Source organism: Aulostomus chinensis, chromosome 2 (assembly GCF_037954235.1).
Source record: "Aulostomus chinensis isolate RoL2024-O1b breed Wild chromosome 2, RoL_Achi_v1.0, whole genome shotgun sequence".
Lineage (NCBI taxonomy): Eukaryota > Metazoa > Chordata > Actinopteri > Syngnathiformes > Aulostomidae > Aulostomus > Aulostomus chinensis.
In genome coordinates, this window is record NC_141321.1 from 28,223,927 (window position 1) to 28,246,913 (window position 22,987).

The 22,987-nt window shown below is 41.3% G+C and overlaps 1 protein-coding gene across 10 annotated transcripts in view; it reads left to right on the forward strand.

The window, feature by feature from the left end:
- Nucleotides 1-22,987, forward strand: part of celf6 (CUGBP Elav-like family member 6) — a 135,353-nt gene that overhangs the window by 1,320 nt on the left and 111,046 nt on the right. For all 10 annotated transcript variants that reach the window (XR_015110524.1, XM_086188745.1, XM_086188780.1 and 7 more), the window contains exon 2: nt 8,268-8,350. Coding sequence is in view for 9 of the 10 variants with exons in the window: in XM_086188745.1 (XP_086044871.1) it covers nt 8,268-8,350 (83 nt within the window). In the remaining variant the exon portion in view is untranslated. The remainder of the gene's footprint in view (nt 1-8,267; nt 8,351-22,987) is intronic.

The window sequence follows — 22,987 nt, forward strand, 5'->3', positions numbered from 1 at the left end:
GCTTGATGCACTATTCCTACATTGCATTCAAAGAAGCAATTCTTTGCAATAAAGGTGACATTTTTTAATTTATTCAGATGTGTGTTTGTTTGTTTTTTTACTGGCCCTGCATTGAGTCTATATGCTTATTTTACTTAATGAAATGATTAAACAACAGCAACAACAAATTCTTATTACTGCTGCTTTTAACTTTTTTTTTAGGTCATTTTTTTCTGCTTATAGTTACTCATTAAATTACACAGGAATTTGGGTCACAGTTCAAACAAATCAGTGTCAGAATTAATTATTATTTCTTATTTGATTTTTAACTTAAAGGGGCAACACAATATTGGAAAAAAAAACCATGCTGGTGAATGTTTGTTCACGGAGTTATAATTCGTTTTTAATTACAAACTGAACACACACTCACACACAAAGTTCACTCTCAGTATAAATAATCTATTCACAAGGCAGGCAAATTATGCATGATATGTAAGTGGCGGCTACAGTTCATGATCTTATTGATCAGCACAAGTCAAGCGCTCATTGTAGGAGAAATGAGCTCAGCATTGCTCTCCTCTGTGTGTGTGTGTGTGTGTGTGTGTGTGTGTGTGTGTGTGTGTGTGTGTGTGTGTGTGTGTGTGTGTGTGTGTGTAGCCTTGAAGGTCTTCTTGCACCACCTGTTCCTCCAGTCATAAGTCGCTGGTGCTCCAGCTGCTCTTTCTCTTTCCAGTGTTTCTCTTTGGAGCCTGATGATCGATTAAAACAATATTTCTGATGTTGGTGTTGTTTACGCCTGTCCTCGACCATCCCTGAATGTCAACACTCGGGAGGATGCTTGCCTCAGGAAGGATAATCCTTTTCCAAAGCCAGACTGTATGCCCGTTCAAATCATCCTCCACCAAGGCCACTCTGATGTATGCATTATGCCCACTTCATCCTGCGTGACATTCAAAGTCACTTTGGGAGAACAGGCATGCACTTTTAATAAGATTTCACCAATGCATTATATGGATGAATTTTTCTTATTGGTCACGACTGAAAGCATGTTCCTGCCTCCTGCTGTGTCTGTGTGTGATACCTGTAGACTGAAGAACAAGAGTAAGAAAATGGGATTAGTGTCGTTAACAAAGCCGAAGCAGGTGAAGTGTGTCATCAACTGTGTCAGTCAAGGAGAGCAGTTTAAAACACTGACGGAACTCTCATAGCGGCAACCGAAGGCAACAATACTAACTGCAAAAGTTTGTTCAGTCTCAACTGTGTTGCAAACAAAGACTACAGTCTCTGGAAAAGCCTCCTCCAGTCAGATGTATCCTTTTCAAATTAAGTCAGTGTTCATTTTGACATGAATTATGTATATGGTAATTGTAAAAACAAATATTTCAATAAAACTGTACAGTATCAGTAGTTGAGCAGCACTTGTCACTTGTTGAGTCACTCCACGTAGAGTTTCATATTTCTTTCTCTTTTTACCTGCCGACGTTTCTCGTGATATAAAACTTTAAAAACCCCCTCCAGTCAGAAATGTGTTTTTCTCCTTGTTCCAACAGTTGAGCAGATTTCCAACACTAGAGGTCTGTTTTCAGTTTCCTTGATGAAAAAGTACATTTTCTGTGGACTCCATGAAAATCCGATTTGTGACATCGCAGATATTTCGGTCTCATTATTTAGAAGACACAAGTGCAGCGAGAACAGATTTCATAATGAAGTCGACCAGCAGTTAGACTTGTGAAATGAAGAAGTATTTATTTATTCTGCATTTCTTTTTAAATGAGGGAGAAGGAGTAGATGGCATTTAAAGGATTTAATGTGGTAATTATTTCTGCAAAAAACTGACAAATATTATATTATATTCATTAGAATATTTCATACGCCTCCAATCACCTGAAGAGGGCATTTTAAACTCTGCCCTACAATTTAAATTTATGTACTTTTTCTAATATGTAGGTGTTTTTTTTTCTATTTGTTTTCATTGTTTTAAAACTAATACTTTTAATTTCACCGGAAGAGTGTCGGCCATTCGTCTGCACCGTCGTTTTGCGATAGTTGCATGGTGGATGGAGAGAATAACTATGAACTATCATCAAGTTTAATTTTGATTATAGACCTTGTCATTTCTGACTATATTCAGGAAGTTTACATGATGTTAGAGAAAGCTGTTTTATTATGTACTGGACTTTAAAAACATATGTAAACAAACCCAGTAAAGAAGAGTCACTGGAGGGCACATCACGGCGAACAAGCAACAGTGAAAACAATCCATTTCTGGACAAAGGGACCAACTTTCTTATGAAAGAATTGTCTCTTTTTTTTAATTTAAAGACAAACCACCTGCCGCTGGCCAAAAATCTTGTGTTGTGACAAACAAATAGGTAAACTGGGGAGAGAAAAAACCAAAACCCTCTCTTCAACCAGCAATACACGCCACCATCCTTCCACTGAAGAGGCGGACTTACTTTGGTGAATAAATCGCTTCTGTCCCATTCATGTATACCAGGAAAACAACAGTAGCCTAATTAAATGCAATGTAAACCCACTGACAGGTACTTTAGCATTCAAACATTCCCATCTCAGGCTTTTGTAGAAAAGTTGTAAAGCTCAGGTATTTTCATGCGATAGTTGCACTCTGCTGCTACATCCTCTGGACTGTAGTTGCACTGTCTAAGGTAATACATGCCACCTCAGCAAATCTAGCGGCCGGTAGTTGAGAGACGTCGAGGTCACCGTCTCAGACTCACCACCAGCCAGTAGAAATCCCTTATGATGTCAGAACATTTTCATCTCCGCTAATACAGTCCTTAATCTGCACAGACATGTCCTGTTGCTGTGTACCTATCATCAACAATCAGAATGGCTCTTTTGTCTGCAGTGTGTGCGTGTGGGTGTGTGTTTGCAACAGTGCTTTAAAAAGTCATTTGTGTTCCGTGCGTTGAATAGATTATGCCAGTGGGTATATCTCAGTGTTGTCACAAATTCAATCCTCATTTTTTATCATTAACAGTAACATTTTTCTACAAAGATCTAAAAGATTTAGCGGTCTAATAAATGTAGCTTGGAGTACTGCTTTGACATCCTCCTTTCAGCTTAGTTTGTGGTTGGGAGGGACTTGATTTGTTTCAGATAGATGATAAAGCTGTTGGCATCAGTTAGTACAGCCGTACTCAAATGATTTGCAGCTCTACCTTTTTTTTTTTTTTCCCGTGACAGAGAATTGCACCATAATTATGGATTGAAGGGCAGAGCAAAATATGTCATGTTTGCTCATGACTCATTCATGAGGATGATCATGCATCAATCTCAACAGATGCTTTGTGATTTCTTACTTTGAGCATTTAGGGTATCTCCAGGGAATTCTTCAAATAGTCTTGAATTGTATTTTTTGTAATTTTCTGTACACTGGCTCTGGAATAGCAGATTATGATACCCTGCCGTGTTCGACACTGCTGCCTCTATGTCAGCTTGATAGTTTGTGTGTTGTCAGGGAGCCTTACAGAGAGTGGGATGACTTGACACTATTGGAGGACGTGGTGCTCGTCGGTGTGTAGTGCAGCCAGGTCGTGCTGTTTAACATCCATCATTTCGCTGAGCACTACATTATCATAATACTTAGTGTCAGTGCCAGAGCGCATGCATTGTTCAGACATGCTGAATGATAGTGGGGGGCAAATCCTTTGCTTGAGTAGCGTTATTTATCAATCCGTCTCTGATGCTGAGAGGAGGGACTCGGAGCCGCACCACACAGCCAGGAGGAAGAGATACAAAGAGTTGTTAAATATCCTCATCCATTCTGCTCTCGTCGGTAGGTCCATGCAGTGTAATTGGCTATAAATAGCCTGTCACAATGACATAAAAACCCCTTCTATGCCTTGAAATGTCAAAAGTGAAGCACAGTAGGGCACAAGTTACTGATTGCAAAGGTTTCATAGAATCTTTGAAAGTGCATTTTCAAAACATAAATGTTTTTCCGAAAATTTAATTGCACAGCTTTTTTCAGAATATAGTTTTGACGCCTACAGTACAGATACGTGACAGTATTGGGGGTTTATACGGGTTTCAACTACAGCATATGTGTTGTGAAGGAAGTGTCAGACAGAGATTGACAGTTTGGGTAAGATGAGTGACAAGTGTAGCTCAAGTCTACAGATGACCTCTTTGATCATTAGAAGGAGGTTTTCGTATGTGTATCAAACAACTACATAAAGGCTCTGATCAGGCTGGTCCCAGTATAGATGACGCAGCGGCTACAAGAGGAACAAGACTCCACAGGTAATAGTGCGCTTAACCCAGGAACATGAAGCAGTGGCGGAAAATTCTCACATTGTATTTATTTCAGTAGCCATGAGAGGGTGAGGCTGTCACATTCGGCAGCATCCAGTTGTTTTACATAATTTTTGTGCCTTAATTTGCATTCTTTTTCCAGTTTAATGAACATCCTTGGATCAGGCATGGTTGAAGAGAGCGAAGAAGAGCAAATTGCTCATGATTCATGAATTCACTACTAATGAATTGAAATTTTATACAAATTTGTTCTGGGGTTATTTCAATTACAGGTACCTGATGCCTTAAAAAAGCACAATTTACTCTTAATGCCTGGATGCGTGCAATTGTGAGTGCATACTAATTTCCATTTTCAAACAAATTGTTAGAAGAGGGGAAAAGTTCTTGAAGTAATTATTGCCCAAAACTTGTCCAGCAAACGCAAAGACACATTTCCTGCTATGAACCGGTTTGTAGCTTACTTTTTCATTTGCCTTAAATATAATTTGCTGAACATTTGTCCCTCACTGAAATTACAGTGTAGTAAATTGCCTTTGATTACCAAAGTATTATTTTCACCCCACTTAACCTCTTCATCACAGGAAGCCAGCAGTCCTTCAGCTGAACCAACACCAAAGTTCAGCCTTAATTTCAGAGCCTTGTTCACATTCCCCTCATCTGCGTCTTGAAATGTAATGCGTGCATCTTGTTTAACTATCTGGCCGATTTAAACTTTTAATCGCATTGGAAAAGTTTAAATATCATCCAACTTATATCTCGGAATTTTACGAAAAACAAAAAAGATAGGCAGATAAACGCAAATATGAATTCAAGCGACAGTTGCATCGTGGACCCTCAACAACAAAACGAGTCATACAACCAGATCCGTAGTGAGAAAGTACAAGCAGGGGGTTAGCAGGTGGGCAGCATGAACACAACACTAATTTATGGATTTGCATTCAGCACAGAAAAACATTTGATTCAGGACATATCACATTAAAAGTCACCATAACCATATCTTGAGTGAAGATGTGACTCAAGGTGCCACTCAGTATCACTGTATCCATGACAACCAAGCCAGAAGTATAGCATTATCACAGCAGGAATCACTACTGATGGTCCAGGGAAATCTTGCAGAAAAATGTGTGAAATGTATGTGGTACATATATACTTTACACTCCTTTTTTTGTGGTAGAAATACAAATTCCCTTTCTCAACATCATGTGACAAAGGGTAGTTACTGTTAAAAGCAAAATCCACATTAAGGTGGCAGGCTGGAGTTGTGGTTGGTACCAGCATCTGACTTTGCAGCAAGAGATGAATGAACGAGTCCACATATTAGCTACAACGCCGAATTAAGCTACATGATGATGTCTGACACATCATAACAGCCTATTTTCTAAAAGTGAATGTAATTTGAAGAAGCTTTCACTGGTGAGTGATGGCAAAATAAAGCTCTCCCAAACGATCAGCAGCAGTCAAGCACTTTGAAACAAGAAACATGAAAGGATGAACGGATCCTGATTGACTTTCTGTTGGCACATGTCATTTTAACATGTCGTGCCGCGACTGTGGTGTCAACAATTTGTGGTTGTGTTTTTAGTCTTCTCTCATATTTCGATGGGATTTTGTGACAGAAACATTTGTGTGTAGGACGTGTTGGGAAAAAAAATGCAGCACTCGTGTAACAAAAGCATTAAAGCGTAACATTATGTTTTTAGCTGTGGGTCAGACAGCTAAACAACAATGAGTTGAGATGTTCAATAAAGCTCTGTAAGAGGAGCTGCTGAGTCATGAGACAATTAACACAATGTCATCTGATACATTATTCTGATGAGAAATGTTGCTTCAACTTGCTTCAAGTTATAGAATACATCACTGTGACATATCTTGTGTGATGTTGAAGAATTAATGTAATCCCATGCCCATTAGTCAATTTACACATTTTATGCTGACAGCGCTAACCTGCTACCAGCTGCTACATCCTTGTTACCGCCCCTCAAACAGTGTCACTGTGCTCCAACTCATGCCTCTCTTCCGAGCTGAATGCTCATCTGTTCCACAACTGGCTCTCTCAATCATAAACCCCTCTGGGTTTAAGACATCCCCCGAGCCAGCACTGTTGCACATGAATCTTTCCTAAAGTTCTGCAGAGTTTCCACTTCTGTGAGGAAGCTGAGGCAGCCTTGCAGATGGTCTGAATATTAAAAGCTGCACTGCACAAAAGGCTGGTTTAAAAGACATTTATTGAAATGGTAGTATCAGAGTATATTTGTCTTGAAGCAAACTACATCTGACATTCCCACACTTGGGTCAAATACTTCATTAGAAATATTCCGACCAGCTTACTGAGGTAAATCATGAGATGAAAACTTGTCAAGATGCATTCTAAACATTTGCAGAGTGAAAACAAAAGAAAAAGAAAAGAAAGACAAATATGGGAAAAGTTCAGGGCAATGCGTTTGCGAGTAAGAAATTGCCAACCCAAGGCCGTGCCCCTCGGGGGGCCTCAACTCATGTCCCACAGTTTTGTAATGTCAAGAAGGATGAAGAGTGTTTCCCCAGGCTCCCAAACTTTTCTGCTTTGCTGTGTGACATGCTGTTTCATCAGTGTCGTTAAGGTGATTTTTCCTCCTGAGTAACTGCCTCGTTGCGGAGCTGGGTGAAGGTTGTCGTGAAAGGGAGCTCTCTTGGCCGGCCGCCAGAGAGTGTTGCTCGGCTTCAGAGGTGATGGGTACTATATGCTGCATGCAGGGTATCATCTGTATGTGTGTGAGAGGGTGTGTGTATTTCTCTCTTTCTTCTCCCATGGGAATCCTTGGCAGCAGTTGTGACATGTAGTAATGGGAAATTATGCTGCACAGTGCAAAACCTCTCCTGAATGGGGTCACCCACTGTCAGCTCTGCCAAGTGCGTAACGGAGCAGGCAACTCACCCTTTAATGAAAGCTGTCACGTATTTGTTGGGGCCTTATTTATTGATGCTTATTGATTCTGATGTTTTTGAGTTTTCCAACTTTAAGAGAAGTCTGAGGATACAGTTTTATCTTTTAGTGTCAGAAGTTTTTAATTACTCAGCTGCCAAATAAAAGTGAAAAAAACAACAACAACACAAAACACTTTTTCTTCATGTGCTCGGTTCAATAGTTCAATAATAATCAATTATGAAGCTGACCCTTCCTCAGAAAGCATATTCTCAGCAACTTAAACAAAAATGGACCAAATCTTGGTTGATCAAGCATGGAACGATACTCTCCAAATTCCAATTCCAGAGTGTATGAATGCCAGTGTTTTTGACTCCAGCAAGTCTTGGCATGTCATTGAAAGGCTTTGGTGGAACCACACATTTCTGTCTGTTTGAAGGATTAGAGTTCGAGTTTTGGAAATAGAGAGCATGGACAGAGAGGTGCATTTAGACGACCAGAAGTCTTTGCAATTCTGCAACTTTATCTATCGTACATGCATCCATGTAAAATATGTGTTTTTTTCCTTTACATAAGAAAGTGCAGCAATTAGTACCTGAGTAATAAAATAGTCAAAAACACCCCATTTACGAATGTAATGTTAAAGAATGTTAAAAAAAACAACAACATGAAGAATATGCCTCACCATCTGGGTCGGCTCTAAAATTCAAGAGATTCTTTTTTTGACCCGTCAGTCCATCCAGTTTCAAATTGATTTCATGGTAAATGTATCCAGTGTCTGCGGTTGTTCATTTTTCACAAACTTGGTGAGTTTTCATTAAGGTGATGAAAGCTCATCTCTGTTTAATCTACTTTTTTTTTTATTTCAGATGTTGTACTTCACAGCGTATTGAATCTTTCAGATCACCATCATGACATGAACTTTTGGAGATGTTTGTTGTTTTCTCAAACAATTGGAAACAAAAAACCAAAACACTGCATGTATTTTTTCAATTAAAACCTGCTATAAATCCTTAAGCTGCTGTAATTATTTTTATCCAAACTGATGGTATTGTGCGCTGATTGTCTGGGTTAATAATAGATTTCTCCTGTCTCCCTGATACTGTAGGATGTGCCTTTCTAACATACTGTGCCAGAGAGTCAGCACTGAAAGCCCAGAGCGCCCTCCATGAACAGAAGACTCTGCCAGGGGTAAGTGTCCCTGATCTGCCCTTTCTCATAGGCTAAAGCCCCTGGGGCAGCGAGGGTGGCATGGGAACCTATATGAACATGGGACTTGGATCAATTACATACATACATGCACCCACCGAGGCACATGGGGCCACAAAATAGACGTAGAGATACAGAAACAGATGGAAGGAGTCACTCTCAGATCACCTCTCAGACTCTTTTTTTTTTTTTAAACCCACACATATTTTCCGACTCCCACATGTGCGCGCCTGCACACACACACACACACACACACACAAACACACACACACACACACACACACAAACACACATGCATACATACTAAAAGTGCGTGAGTGGCCTATCTCACCTTGCAGTGTCTTATTACACTAATCACCCCGGCGGAGATATTTGATAAGCGCTCCTTCATAACAGCCAGTGCCGTCCTTCCCCTGTCCTCTCACAATATGGCTGCCACAGACACTAATTGCCTTGAGGAATCCCTCTCTCATTATCACATATAATCAAACAGTAAGTATAAACAATCATTTTAACCATGTATATCACCATCTGGTGTTTTTGTTTTAATTCTCTGCTGTTTTTCCCCCTGTCTTCTATCGGTTGCCTTTGGCGGGCGGATAACTTTTTCAATTAAAATAATGGCCTCTTCAAATGACACAGGTAAAATGTACACAGTAGCGGACTCTTAAACCCACCCAGGAGGAGACCCTCAATCTGGGATGAGCGGGAGCTTGTGGTGTCTATCTGTACTTGATGTGTGCGAGGGGGGACTGACTCTCACATCAGGGGAATTATCGAGGTGTGATTGAATTACGCCTGCAGGGCCTTAAGAAGGAGAAGCTTCTCCACTGCCCAGGTGCCTCACTGCCTCCCCACCCCCCTTCCCTTTCACCAAGACACCCTCCAAGGTTGGGGCTTTAATCAGAGCTGCAGGATATCCATCTAAATCTCCAGGGTATGGAGCACCATAAGGCGACAGGAGGGAAGAGAAAGGTGGTGGAGATGGAGGACGACATGGCTAGAGGATTGAGTGAAATGGGGGGGAAGAGGTGGTTGATGGAGTTTGGGGGGCTTTCAAATTGTTCCTTACTCTTGGGTTAATCAGATGTTTGCACTTCATTGCATATCACAGGTACTTCACTGAATGTTTGCCACATGGGTACACTGCAGCGCGAGTCCCTGGGAGACCAGCTCCCTGGCTCATTACTGGCTCCTGCAGCTTCATAATGAGATGATTGTCATGATGGTCCTGGATAGGTGTTCCTGTCGTTATTGCCCTCATGAAGGGACATTCTTGTTTGTCTTCTATCTAGAAAGAGGTTAATGGCATGCTCTGTGGGGTTTGGGTAAACATTTCCCCTGTACAGCTCACAGCAAGGGGTCAGTCCTGCAATCTCAAGCTGAGCACAGCCTGCATACAGAGAGCTAATAAAGATGTTCCGTCTTTCTGTGTGTGTGTGTGTGTGTGTGTGTGTGTGTGTGTGTGTGTGTGTGTGTGTGTGTGTGTGTGTGTGTATGTGTGGTTGCTGTGGGTGTTTTGCAAGACAGAAGGAGAGAAAAACAATAAGAACTCGGCGAGACAGAGCCAGACAAAGACAGAGAGGGGTGACACTTCTGGACAGGCCTGGCTGTCATTGTCATGGCCTGATGGTTTTAGATGCTCTGTCGTGTAATGATACATTTCCACGGTTTCTCCCTTAAGTGCGTCTGTGCCAACTCTGTTCCAGTGAAACCAGGATTTAAAAATATCAAGACCGTATTCTAAAATAATATTTGCTGCTTTGTAAGTCTATATCTATATTGAAAGTAAATCCCATTGGCATGTATGGCATACCATGCTGATTCATTTGCATCATTTTGCATTGGGGGACCAAAATCTTTCCGTTAACTCTCTTTAATTCGTACATGTAGTCATCTTGTCAGGAGGTTTGGAGGCTCATAGGCATTATGAGACCAGCTGAGCTTTTTGCTGCATAAACCCTGTCGTTAAAGTCCCATATTTTAATATTATAAAGAGTCCGTGTAGACTGTGAAAAAAGTTTTAAGAACATCAGGGTGAGTAGAAAGTTCTCATTATTGACTCTCAAAAAAAAAAAGCTTAAAGATGAAGCTGCTAATTAAAAAATAAATCAAGAATATGAGTGAAGGTGTTGAATTTGCGTGTGGCGGATCGTTGTCTTGGTGATCAGTTAGCTGTAACGGACAATGTGGGTGCACTGCAGCCACGCGTGCTTCATCCTTCTGACAACTTTAAAAAGTAAAACAGTTTCCCCTACAGGAGAAAGCAGAAGTGATTTACTCACACGTAGAAAACTCATCAAGAAGCGGGAGTGGGGCTATTATGAATGTGTGGGTGTCCAAAGAGTTTGACATGAACACTGCGACCTCAAGCTTCGGCCCCTGTGCTCATCTCATTAACAAAGTGAAGTCCATCCACATTGTTTTTCACACTTTAGCTATAAGGTGAGGGCAAACATTGATGCTCATTGAACTGCGGCTGCTCACCTGGGCAAATGAACTGCATCTTCCCTAATTGAGGTCCAACACTTATCACATTGTCTTTGATCCTCCACCGGAAGAACACAACAGTAATCAGAATGATTTGTTCAAAAGTTACGCCTACGTAGCAATAATGCAAGAAAAAAAAATGCATGCACAACTACGAATGATTTTAACAGACCGTGCGCAACAATGACTTGTTCATGCACAGACAGAACAAGTCCCTATTATTATAACAGATCAAAGTGTGGAAGTAGCAGTTTAAGTCAGAGTAGTTAATGTCAACACAGCTGCAGACCAGCAAAGTCAGTGCAGGACTGGGACCCCAAAAAAATCCCCTCCCTGTCATTTTGGTCCAGACCAGCCCACTGCAATCAATCATACACCAGCCGTTTTCATGCTCCCATTATATGAACCAGCTGAAAAAAAAAGGTGTAAGAGAGGAGTAAGAGAGAATCAGGGAAGATTAAGAGAGGAAACATGATAAATACCGTGAAACTACTCTATGATTAATACACTATGATGAATTCTCAAAAAAGAGATGGCACTATGTGTGTGTGAGAGAGAGAGAGATAATTATGATAATTTTATTTCAATTCATTGGGCCACAAAAGCAGATTTCTTGATAGCTCTGTGTTCTCAGTGATCAATATGTTAAACTGAAGTAGACGTGAAGAAATTATTTTACTGTCATGTGATGAACATAACACCGCCTGGTTTGTTCCTCACTGCATGTTTTTGGCTCAGTTACGTCAAAGGGAACTTCATGGGTTTCTCCGTCCTGGAGCTGTACAGCATCAATCCCACACCGTATGAAGATATCCCCTCAAAACATGAAGGTGCAGCAACCGCCCAAACATCTCTCTCCTCTTAATAGCCTCCGACCTCCTGCCACCTCCATATATGGCTCTTTGTCCCCTTTTATTGATATCATGTGACTTTGTGCTCTCTTGTGGTCATCATCACTATGGCCACTAGATGGCAGCTGTCTAGATGTCTGGACTTGTTGCATAATAAGACCAGAGATTGCAGGAAGTGAACAGAAAGTATGTATTTGGGGGGTAAAAGTAAATTACATAACTTGCAATGTTCTCAGCAAGTACAGCTAAGTACTACTGTATTTGTCCAGGTTTCTCCACATTTAACACTTTCACTGTTGCAAAATGTATTTTTCCTCACTTGCACAGTGTAGATGTTTTCATATTAACACAAAATATGTTTCCCACAAAATTGGAGAATGTTTAACTGTGAGACAGAGAAGAGACGTGCAATCTTAGCAGGACGCCATGACTCTTCCATCTTCTTCGGATCGGCTATGAATCTTAAATGTTCTACGATACAAATCACTTTATGTAAAAATCTTGTTCTGTGTGTGCTGAATTTGAATTGTCAGAAGGGAATCCAGCTCTGCCTGTTGTGGCTGTAGCGAGCTTTGTTGAAGTTGTTTGATTAATTGCATGTAAAGAGCATAATGAGCTCTTGTCCTGTGCACCAGATCCTGCTGCTACAGTTTGTAATCAGAGATTCAGCCTCTTGTCCTTGGTTAGCTCATAGCGCCGCTGTGTTTACGTGCACATTCAGCATATTCCCAAATGTAGGGCAGCATGGTGCTGTATGTAGACTGGTTAGGTCATGCCTGTCAATGAGTTCTCCCCATATCTGCTTAATTCATTGGACTTTTACACACAGGCCTGGGACAAATTGAAGTTTATGAAAAATGCATTTCCATTCTCCATCAAGGCAGTTTGTCTGGATTCAGGTAATCATAAAAAGTAAGTCCTAATGACCAAACACTCCTCTTTGATTGCCTCTAAATGTTATGGCAATCATATTTTCACTTTGCAATATCATCTGGAAATAAAGAAGACAAGAAAGTATGAATAATATTTGTAGATGCAGCACTCAAATATTATTGAAAACTATTTGCCAAATAGCTTCCCAACATGCTGATATTGGAGAAACGAATCTTCAAATGGATCCTGCTGTCTTTTTTCAGGGCCACACCACTTTCTCCTCTCAGGCCAATTAGCTGTTGGTGTTTGCACGTAACAAGCATGCTAATTGGGTGCTAGTGAAGCCCAAAAGGCAATTAAAATATTCTAGTGAAAGGGATCCAGCTTCTCTTTGTCTCTGTTTTTACCTTCCCCCACTGCCATGTCCTGCATAATCACTGCCCTCGTCTCGTTTTCCACATATAGGAATAAGGGGTAGTTTGGCTTGTCTTATACATGGAGGTTTCTGCGGGTCAGTTTTTGAGTGAGAGAACCTGCAGCAACTCGCCCCTGAATTGATGAGGAGGCAGCCAATTAAACACAACAGTGGAAGTAGTAGAGTGAAAAAGTTATCAAGCTTCTGAAATGTTTGACCTCAGATTTGAAAATGTTTTTTATTTTTTTAATTTCCACACTTTGGTTGTCTTCTTCTCTTTCTTCTCTGAAAAGTGCTACAAATTAATTAATTATATGTGTTTGTGTGTAAGTCACACCAAAAAATGGGTCAGTGGGAGATTGCGTGACTACCGGTACGATGTGTCACGAAGCACGCTGCCGTGGAACGGTGCATCTGTGTTCTTGACACGCTCGCGTCATACCACAGATGCAGCCACCGTAGAACTGCCATATGTCTTTGTCTGCTTCTCAGTGCATGCAGAGAATAAGCAAACCGGCATTTCCTCCTTATCATTTCTCCACTTAATGCACAAATGTTCTGGTTGCCTTGTGTCTTGAGGAGATGTGTTCACTGAACACTTCTCACAGAAACTTCTCAGGTGAACACGTAACTCCCTCATTTAGGGTACTTTCTTATCTAAAACTGTTTTGTCACTCCATCCACGTAGCTTTATTTTTACTTGTGAGGTCCTACATTCTCTGTGGAGGCAAAATTCTGTACATTTAAATAGCCGTTTGATGTTAAAGACTTACTCAAAGGTTAGAAAGAGGTTACGGTGAAGGTTAAGTTTAAGTTTAAGTCTGGTTTGTGCTCATGTGTTGTCCATTGTGAGCATTTATACTCCTGTCCTGACGGGGCTGCATCACGCTGCATTCACACAGACAAAATGGTGATGAGTTTGAACATTAAACAATGGTGAAAGTGGTGGTGGCTGAAATGGCTCATTTTGTTGTGGGACTGGAGGTAATAAATCACGAGGAACAGTTACATTTATTGAAGTGAGTGTAACACTGAAAAGAGGATCCAGTGTGGCAGGAAGGTCTGTCAGCATGTACATTTCGAGGGAGATGCATGTCAGGGTACTTTTCTGAGGTGTGTGGCTCCAGCTACCTGTGGTATCAATTCAACACAGACATGCGAATCAGGCTTTAGGGGCTTGGACTTACATGTGTCAGTGTCATGACGTCTTATAAGACACACTCAGCCATTCCTGGACGCATGCTACAGTTTAAACTAATTACTGAGGTCGCACAAGTCCTTTACCTGATTTTTTTTAAAGGACAAATTGCGTTCTGTTCCCGATCAATTTGTCCTCCACGCCAGATTTGTCAACCTTCAGTGCCCCTGAGTGGTTGCCATTATAAAGCTTAAAAAAAAAAAAAAAAAAGGCTTGGGCACTGAACGTGAGAACTCTGCTAAGGCTCCCCGTGCTCTCCTCATCATCAATTACGTCTATATCATTTTCTTTCTGCTGTCCGCTTTAGAAAAGAAATTAAAAAGGGCCATTGTTTTTCTTATCCCCCTGGGATGAAAGCATTTACTACGCTGCTGCACTGTGCACGGCCATCCTGACGATTAGGGAGTGAATGGAATCACAATCGAGGGATGCACTGGCCATTGTCTCCTATTATGCAGCCGGTAGCCCTGAATATTGTGCAAAAATTAATTTTGTTCCATCTAATGGGATTTTCAACCTTAGAGAGTGCTAAATGTTAATCCTGACAGGCAGGCGGGTGGACACGGATTGGAATGCTTGGCTTTTTTACTATCGGATGCAGACTGGGCACAAACACAGTGGATTTTCAGAACACCTTTAACCAGCCTGTAAATATGGCAGGCCAGAAGCACTGGACAGATGAGCAGGAGAGATAGTGTTTTAAAGGCCACAGGGCAGGAGGATTTTTTGGGGGGGTAGAGTGGATGGAAACAACCAGGCCCATTTGTCCTCTTGAGCTTGTACATATACTGCAATACACTCGAGCAGGATGGCACCAAGGTTCAGGGGTTGTTCAGGGGAAACAGCTTCTCTACCTCTGCCAGTCTGGTTGTGTTCTCACCTGTATCTGTTTTTTCTTTCAGCAGGAAAACACTTGAATAAATTTTCATGAAAGTAAGCGGAGGGGTGCAGCATGGGCCGAAGAAGAAACCGTTCAATAATTAGAGTTAACGATGGCATTTCTTTTAATATTATACAAAGTTGCAGTAACAAAAATCCTACATGGGATCAAACCCTGTTTTCCATACATGCAAAAAGCAGAGGAAGGTGCCCACCTGGTTTAATTTATGACAGGTTTAATTCTATGTGAAGAAATTGAGTTAAAACAAGAAGCTAAACCCGTATAAGCACTCAAAATTACTGCTGGAACAAAATTAATATAACATCAGTGTTTTAAGAATTTAAGATGATTAATCCTGTAATCCTTGATTGATCATAAAATATCATTACCAAGAGATATTGAAGGATGAATGTTGAAAGTAATGATTTTAAGATGAGTGCCTCACTGGGTGGGTTTTAATATGAGGTAGCTTGTAAGCTGAGCAGTTCCTTTACACCCTTCCTGCATGTCTACACATTCACTATCTTCCCCTCACTGACAGGTGGAGTCAGACTCCGTTGTGCATGCTCTCCTGCACTAATTTATCCACTTCTTTAGCTGTAATGAGGCAGAACTGGTAAATGTAGGGACAGCATTGTTAACATTGCTGCTTCACTGGGAAAGAGAAGAAGGCTGACAAATAGTGAAGGATGGAAATGAGGTCTGGGTGCTGTCAAACCACAAAGAATGATGCTTTTAGTCTTTTACCCAGGCTGGATTGTTGTCTCTTAGCTAGGCAGCGTGCTGGAATGCAACATTTCCTCAATCAATTAAAAAAAACAAAAGTCTCCTCCACATCCAGATCAGGCTGTTTGCTGATAAAAGGCGGAAAGAAAGACACAAAAACGTATATTTGGGTCTCTTTCTTTCTAGTTCGAAATCATGAAAAACGAAAGACATTTTGGAAATTAACTGAAATTCCATCCACTTGGAGAAGAAAAAGGTGCGCTTCAAGAGATGTCTCAGCCTAGTTTCAGATGTCTCAGTGGAAACTGGTACTTAACAGACAGCTACACCGGAAAATCGAAAAGTATTAGCTGTTTCTCCAAGCCTCCCTGACAGGTAAGCCAGTAGCCAATCATTGCTATTCTCTTCTCACTCCGGCAATCACTGAACGCATTCAGGATATCTTCAGGTTTTTTTGTTTAAAACCTAAACGAAAAAGGCTGTTCAGAAACCATGGTGTTGCTGAAGAAGTGTAAACTTTCCAAAAAGTATTGTAAGACACACACACACACACGCACACACGCACACACGCACACACACACACACACACACACACACACACACACACACACACACACACACACACACACACACATATCCAGAGGCATATTATAGGGAAAATATTTTAGAAATTACATGCTAGCTGATAATTTTGGAAAGGACAGAGACAAAAAAATGAGGCGGATAAACTGATGAGTCATCATGAGAGAGAGAGAGGGAGAGAGAGAGCATGAGAAAAGATGCGTTCTTGCATAATTAACGCCTGAGCATCACCGGGACAAACTCCTCCATCAGCGTGTCCAAAGGATTAACCACGCCACGCTCTCTCTTATCTCCCCCATTTAGTTTAAGGAAGAAAATGACCTTGCGCTTGTTTACATGCTGATTAAAGACAGGAGGGAGAGAAGGAGACAACGAGAAAGTCAAACAGTAATCAGAAGAGTTTGTTAAGTGAAGTAATTTTGGTTGTGCGTACTCAGCAGCGAGCAGCAGCCACACTGTCACAGTAACAACACAACAACAACTGCCCGATGCAGCAGCTAACGAGCAGCGAGTGGGCTGAGACAAAAAGTGTGAGTGTGTGTGTGTGTGTGTGTGTGTGTGTGTGTGTGAGTGTGTGTGTGTGTGAGTGTGTGTGAGTGTGTGTGTGCGTGCACGCATTTTAAAAAAAGTAAAAGTATGTGTGGGTGGTTCCATTAGTTAGTCTGCCTATTTCACTGCACCGGGAATAACATACTATGTGTGTGTTGTTATGTGAGGTGCGCTCGAGCGCTGTTGTATTTGTTTCCTTGCAAGAGAAAAAGCTTTTTGAACTCGAGACTTTTGAGTTGGGGGCATTCGTGCTGAAATATTTTGGCTTCTTCTACAAGGCAGGTTGGTGCTTCTCATTCTTTGTTTTGGGACTAAGGGAGCTACATTTAGTATTTGTACATGTTTTTTTTAAAACTGGAATAACTGCTTATTCCTGCTTAGATTGTTTTAAACTACAGTTGAGACTGTAATCTCTAGTCCTATCTCGGTCTTTCTTCAAGGCCATATTTCTTATAATCCTTGCAGCAGTAACCTCGAGACCAACAGCAACTTGCACCAATTTCTGTCAAATAAATATCCTCTATGCAATAAACAACCACCCATCGAAACAAAAAAACTGATAATACACAGTGTAAAATGAATTGGCATATTCTCATGAAACATTTGTGTCTTATGGAAAGTTCTGCACAGTCATTCTGCAGAGTCCTATGAATGTCTGATAACAGGTAAGGAGACACACTGGTGATTGATGCTAGTGTTCAGGGTTTTTTGGCCTCCTCTCTGGCATGTCTGCCTCCCCTGCTGAGGCCACGAGGTCAAGACCAGTTCGGGTCTAAGCTTGTCTGCAGAACGTGGGTTACACCTGCACAAACCCCCTGCAGCAAGAAACTCAAATTAAATGCCAGTGGAAAAAGCGATATAACACTGAGGTGAAGGTCTGATAAGGTTTTGGCATAAAACCATTTAGTTTAGAGTTAGGAAAGTTCATGGTTTGGGTTTAAATGACAAATAAATAAATGTACTTGCTAACTGGATGACGTTTCAATCTCTCGCATGAGGTTATAAACATATGGATGTTTTCCATCTTGCAAACATTTTGACCTGACAAAGATGGAGGATGGAAGATAATGTTTTCCAATAACCTTCTGTGGCTTAGAATTTTTTCTTTCAGCCTTGCACCCGCATGCAGCTGCTCTCCTGCAGACATCTGGCTGCAACACCCTGAAAGTACCCTGACCTCTCACTCCTGACTCACTTTTTAGTGAGTTATATACACATTGTACTGCATGGATTTTTGTGAGTAGAAATACCAAGAATAAGAACAACCTGCGCAGGGATAGTGAGAAGCTGTCAGTATTTTGACAGTGATTATGATTAACTGACTGACAAGTAGTCGTGTTTGAATTACAATTTGTATGAATTGATTATTTTTTGGTCAGGGGTTGTAGAAATAGAGTCAAATTTGACCTGAGAGTGGAAAGGCAGAGGAAATCTATGTCTATTCAAAATATAATTATCAGCATGTAATTTATGAATCTCTTTTGTACTTTTCTCCATTTTCTACCTCTCATTTATTATACAGCTCTAAAAGGCCTCCTGGACAACTAGGGACAGTTTAAATTAAAGCAATGGAGATGGAGTGTTTACTTGATAGTGGAAAAATATTCTATCAGCTTATATTTTTCCCAAAAAAATCACTTCACACCAGGGTTCACTAAAATAAAATATATCAAGTGCAAATTGATGATTTGCTCTTGTGTTGCCACTAAAATGTGCAGGGGCGTAACCTGGAGGCATGCTATTTGTTTCTGAGCCATCAAGAGTCAGCAGGCACTTTAGGAACACTGATTTAAAAACCCCCCAAAAAAATCTCACCCATATTTATAGAGCTCAGTAAATTAACTAAACAAGAAACAGCAATAAAACCACAAATTGCTGCAATTATTCATCAGAGGTTTCATTAATTTTTTTGACCTTTCCGATGTAAAAGATACGAGACCATGATTAAGGGGAAACTGTTCAAGGAGTTATTATTCACACTACAAAAGACAATTAGGCTTGGGCTTTAGGTTCACACCATCATACTGATCATCTCTGTTGCTGGACATGCGTAATATTACGCACAAAAGAGTTGCAGAACATTTCGTAAGATGTTATAGGGGTCTTTCATGAGACGGACCGGAAAAAAAATACAGAACTGGAAAAACATCCCAACCTTAAGCCTGTTGAATATTTCAAATCTCCGGTTCACATTTGACTCTACACCTAATTACAACTTAATGAGCACATGTAAGATCTTCTTCTCGGAGACAAGAAGATGGCAAAACTGAAAGAACGTGAAAAAGTGATGCAGAGGAGTGAAGGGTGAAATGAGGGTGCACAGGTCTCCGCTAGTTTCTGTTCAGTGAAGCTCGCCACTGACAGTGAAGTGTCAGAAATAGCACCAAGGCTAACACCTCACCTCTTGCTTATTAATGCATCGCTCTCAAAGCTGCCTCCCTGTAACGCATTCACACTCACACACACAAACACACACACACACACGAATACACACACGCACACACTCACTCGACAATGCAATACACATCAACAAAGTTCGCATAGCTCAGTAACTTCAACATTGAGCTGCAAACAGAAACACACATCAGTGCGTACATGCGCGCGCGCACGCGCACACACACACACACACACTACATTGTCAGATCAATATTGCATTACTGCGGTATGTTCTCCTCTGAGAGGTTACAGTGATATGTGAGGGATGTGGGTAAAACCCCCCTCTCTTCTGGCTGTACAGTAGCTGGGCATGCAGGGCAGATCTGAGGAGACTTCACAGCTCTGACAGCCGGTTTCAACTCCTAGCTTCATCGCTGTCGCTCTCTGGGCTCATACAAGGCTCTTCCTTGGGCCTATCATCATCTATACAGCATGCTTAAGGTGTAAGTGTGTGTGAATGTGTGTGTGTGTGTGTGTGTGTGTGTGTGTGTGTGTGTGTGTGTGTGTGTGTGTGTGTCTGTGGGCATGCTTGAATTAAGTGAATAAAACAACAATGTAAGATTGAAGTTTTAACTTTTGCATTTAAGTGAAGACTGACATGAAGTCAAGAGCATTTCTGCTACATTTTGAACATGATTGATGAGAAAAAACATTTCTCTTCCAAGTTCAAGTAGTGAAGTTCAAATTTCAAGAGATCATGTTGATGTGTGCAAGTGTACATACATATATATATATATATATATATTCTTGCGCACATCAGCACAGCATGATCTCTTGAAATTTGAATATATATGTATGTAAATGTATATACACACACACACACACACACACACACACACACACACACACACGGGTAGACCAGCAGGAGTGGAGTCCTTGGTGGTGCCAACTGAATCTCCTGCTTTTCCTTTTTAACTGTATCATTAAAATGTGTAGAGAGGCGAGAGAGACAGCCCTCCACACCTCATAAAGTGTGAGTGCCATGCCAGCCGAAGTGCCACGCACCGCTGCGTTTACGGCGAGCCAAACACACTTTTTACACACCTTGTGCTCTCTCTTTCTCTCTCTCTCTTTCTCTCATCTCTGTCATCACTATCAGTTTATAAGATATTACCCACTCTCTGTTTTCCTACTTTTCTGGTTTGCCCCGGTTAAGTATTGACCAGCATTCAACTACCCTCTTTAGATCCCCCCCATCTCTTTTTTTTCTGTCAAATTTCTCCAACAAGGAGTTGAAGCGTAACATTGAAAGGGTATAATCAATGGAAAAGCACCACTTAGGGAGCCCATTTGATGCATGCTGTAGGGCAGAGTTGATTCAAGGGTGTAGATTGAGTCAAGCCTCATTTCGTATCCTCCCCAATTAGTCATCCAGCTTGTGCCCTCTACAACCCCGTTTCCTCCAGAAGCACTGGGCCAGACGTCCTCTCGTTTCACAATAAACTATGGATGAGTTAATTTTTCTTACCCTCTCAATCCCAGAGCATTTTCTGCAATACGATCGAGCCATATCTTTTTTTTTTTATTCCTTCCCCTCCCTCCCTTTCCACCTGCTTCTCACCTTTGCTGGGCTTTACATCTCTGTTTTCCAGCTGCTCTTTTACTTCCTCACAGCAACACCTCTCCAACTTTTGCACCCGTCCACTCATTTTCCCTCCACCATAAATCTCTACCCAAATCCTACTTAAACCTGCATCAGCGGCCGTCCTTAAAACTCCATTATCTACTATTACTTCAGCATTAGGGAGACAGAGCACTCCTGCCCCCACATAAAAGTGCCCTTGCCTAAAAATATTAAACCTGCCCAAAAGGGATTTGTGCTATTTTATTTTTTTCCCCTTTTGTTGTATCTGGGGTGCTGCTGCCCTCACGGAGAGGCTTGTGAACCAGAAATGCCAGAAGTCTGGATTAGTCTCTGATTAGTGGCTTGATGCATGAATGTGGGATGGATACACAGTGTTTAGATTGGTGAGTTTCCCGGAGTAATCAGTGGTGGAAGGTCATTGGCCTGGTCTGATTGGAGGAGTGTTGGCCTGGATGTGTGTGTTTGTCAAGTTACATACTTAAGGAGTAGGTGGGGACGAGAACGTCCGCCCAGAAAGGACATTTTTGATGCTCCAAAACAGCGTCAGCCTATATCCCAGTGATATAGACCTGAGGTAGCATGAATGAATGTGTATATTACATCCTGTGTCCAATTATTTTGACCAAAAACTTGACAATCTGTTAATAATTTAACCAAAAAATAACCATATCATTGCAAGATGCTAAAATAACTGTTAACAGTTGTAATTTAACTCCCTCAATTATGCAATAAAAAAAAGTTTCTACCGTTTCTTCAGCTGGCTTTAGACTTTTTTTTCAAAAAAGTCTAAAATTGGGAGCCAAACCTCCTTGACCAGCTGTTTCTGTTGCTGGCATCCTCCTGAATATTCCCAGACTTTTTCTTTGTCTGTGGACAGCATGCCACTACCAGCTGGGATGGGGGAAAGAACTATTCCAACTTTTCCAATTAAATGTAACTCCTCAAGACTTCAGTGGGAGATGACCAAGAGGACATCCTCTTCTTCTGCTCTGTTACAGCCCTGTGTAACATTGCCTGCATCGCCATCTTCTGATAAAAATATGCAGTGGGTTATCTTGTACCCAGCCCACAATACAAACAATAAATTAGTCTAAGTTAATGTGGGTTACAGTACTGCATGAAATTTCCAAATAATTTTGATCCAAGCTTTTTTTTCCTGTACATGCAGCCGAAATCACTGATAAGCATTTTACATGATTATATTGCTTTGTTTATTTTCATGGAAGTGAAAGAAACAGGTTTTAAACTGCGCCTGCCAAACATGTGCTCCAAGCAGTGATTGCAAATGGCCTCTGTTCCCTGGAGTCGCATTTTAATCAAATTAAATTTCACCCTTGTTTTTGTAATGAGCAGGTGAAAAAAAAACAACAACAAAAAACCAAAAAAAACCACACAAAAAAACCCCCAACAAAACCTGATCTCGTAATTAGCTTGTAAAGATGCAGAGTTTAGTGGTTAAGTGTGATAAGCAGGTTCTGGGTTGTAGCGTGCAAGGAGGCAATGTTTGGGCTCACTGTACAAGACAGATGCCAGGAAAAGAAGTGAATCAGGGCAACCTACCAAAACACCAGTTGATGGTTGTAGTAATGACTAACATTTGCACTTGCATGTGAGAAAGATGCCGCCAGGAGAGGGATGCATGGTATGCGTGTTTGTAATTGACATACAAGGGAGGCTGGTTGGCAGAGGAAAGGTGGAAGGGGGTGGGGGGGTGGGGTTGAGCGGACTCAGCTGTAGGTAGCCTGATCTGCTCTGATTGACAGTGATGGCAGATAAGGTGCTTGTGGAGAAGGGAATGTGAGCAGAGCTGCAGGCAAAGATAAGGGCCAAGATTAGCACCCTGCCACGTCACACACTGAGACAGAGAGTCAGAGAGGAAGAGTCCAGCAGAGTGAGAGATTGAGATGTTGACGCAGGAAGGTATTGGCTACAGTGAATACAATGGGCAGCCGAGAGTAAAGACTGAATTTGTTTTATGTATGCCTCTGAATGAAGACTGTGTTTGTATGTGTATGTGTATGTGTGTGTGTTTGT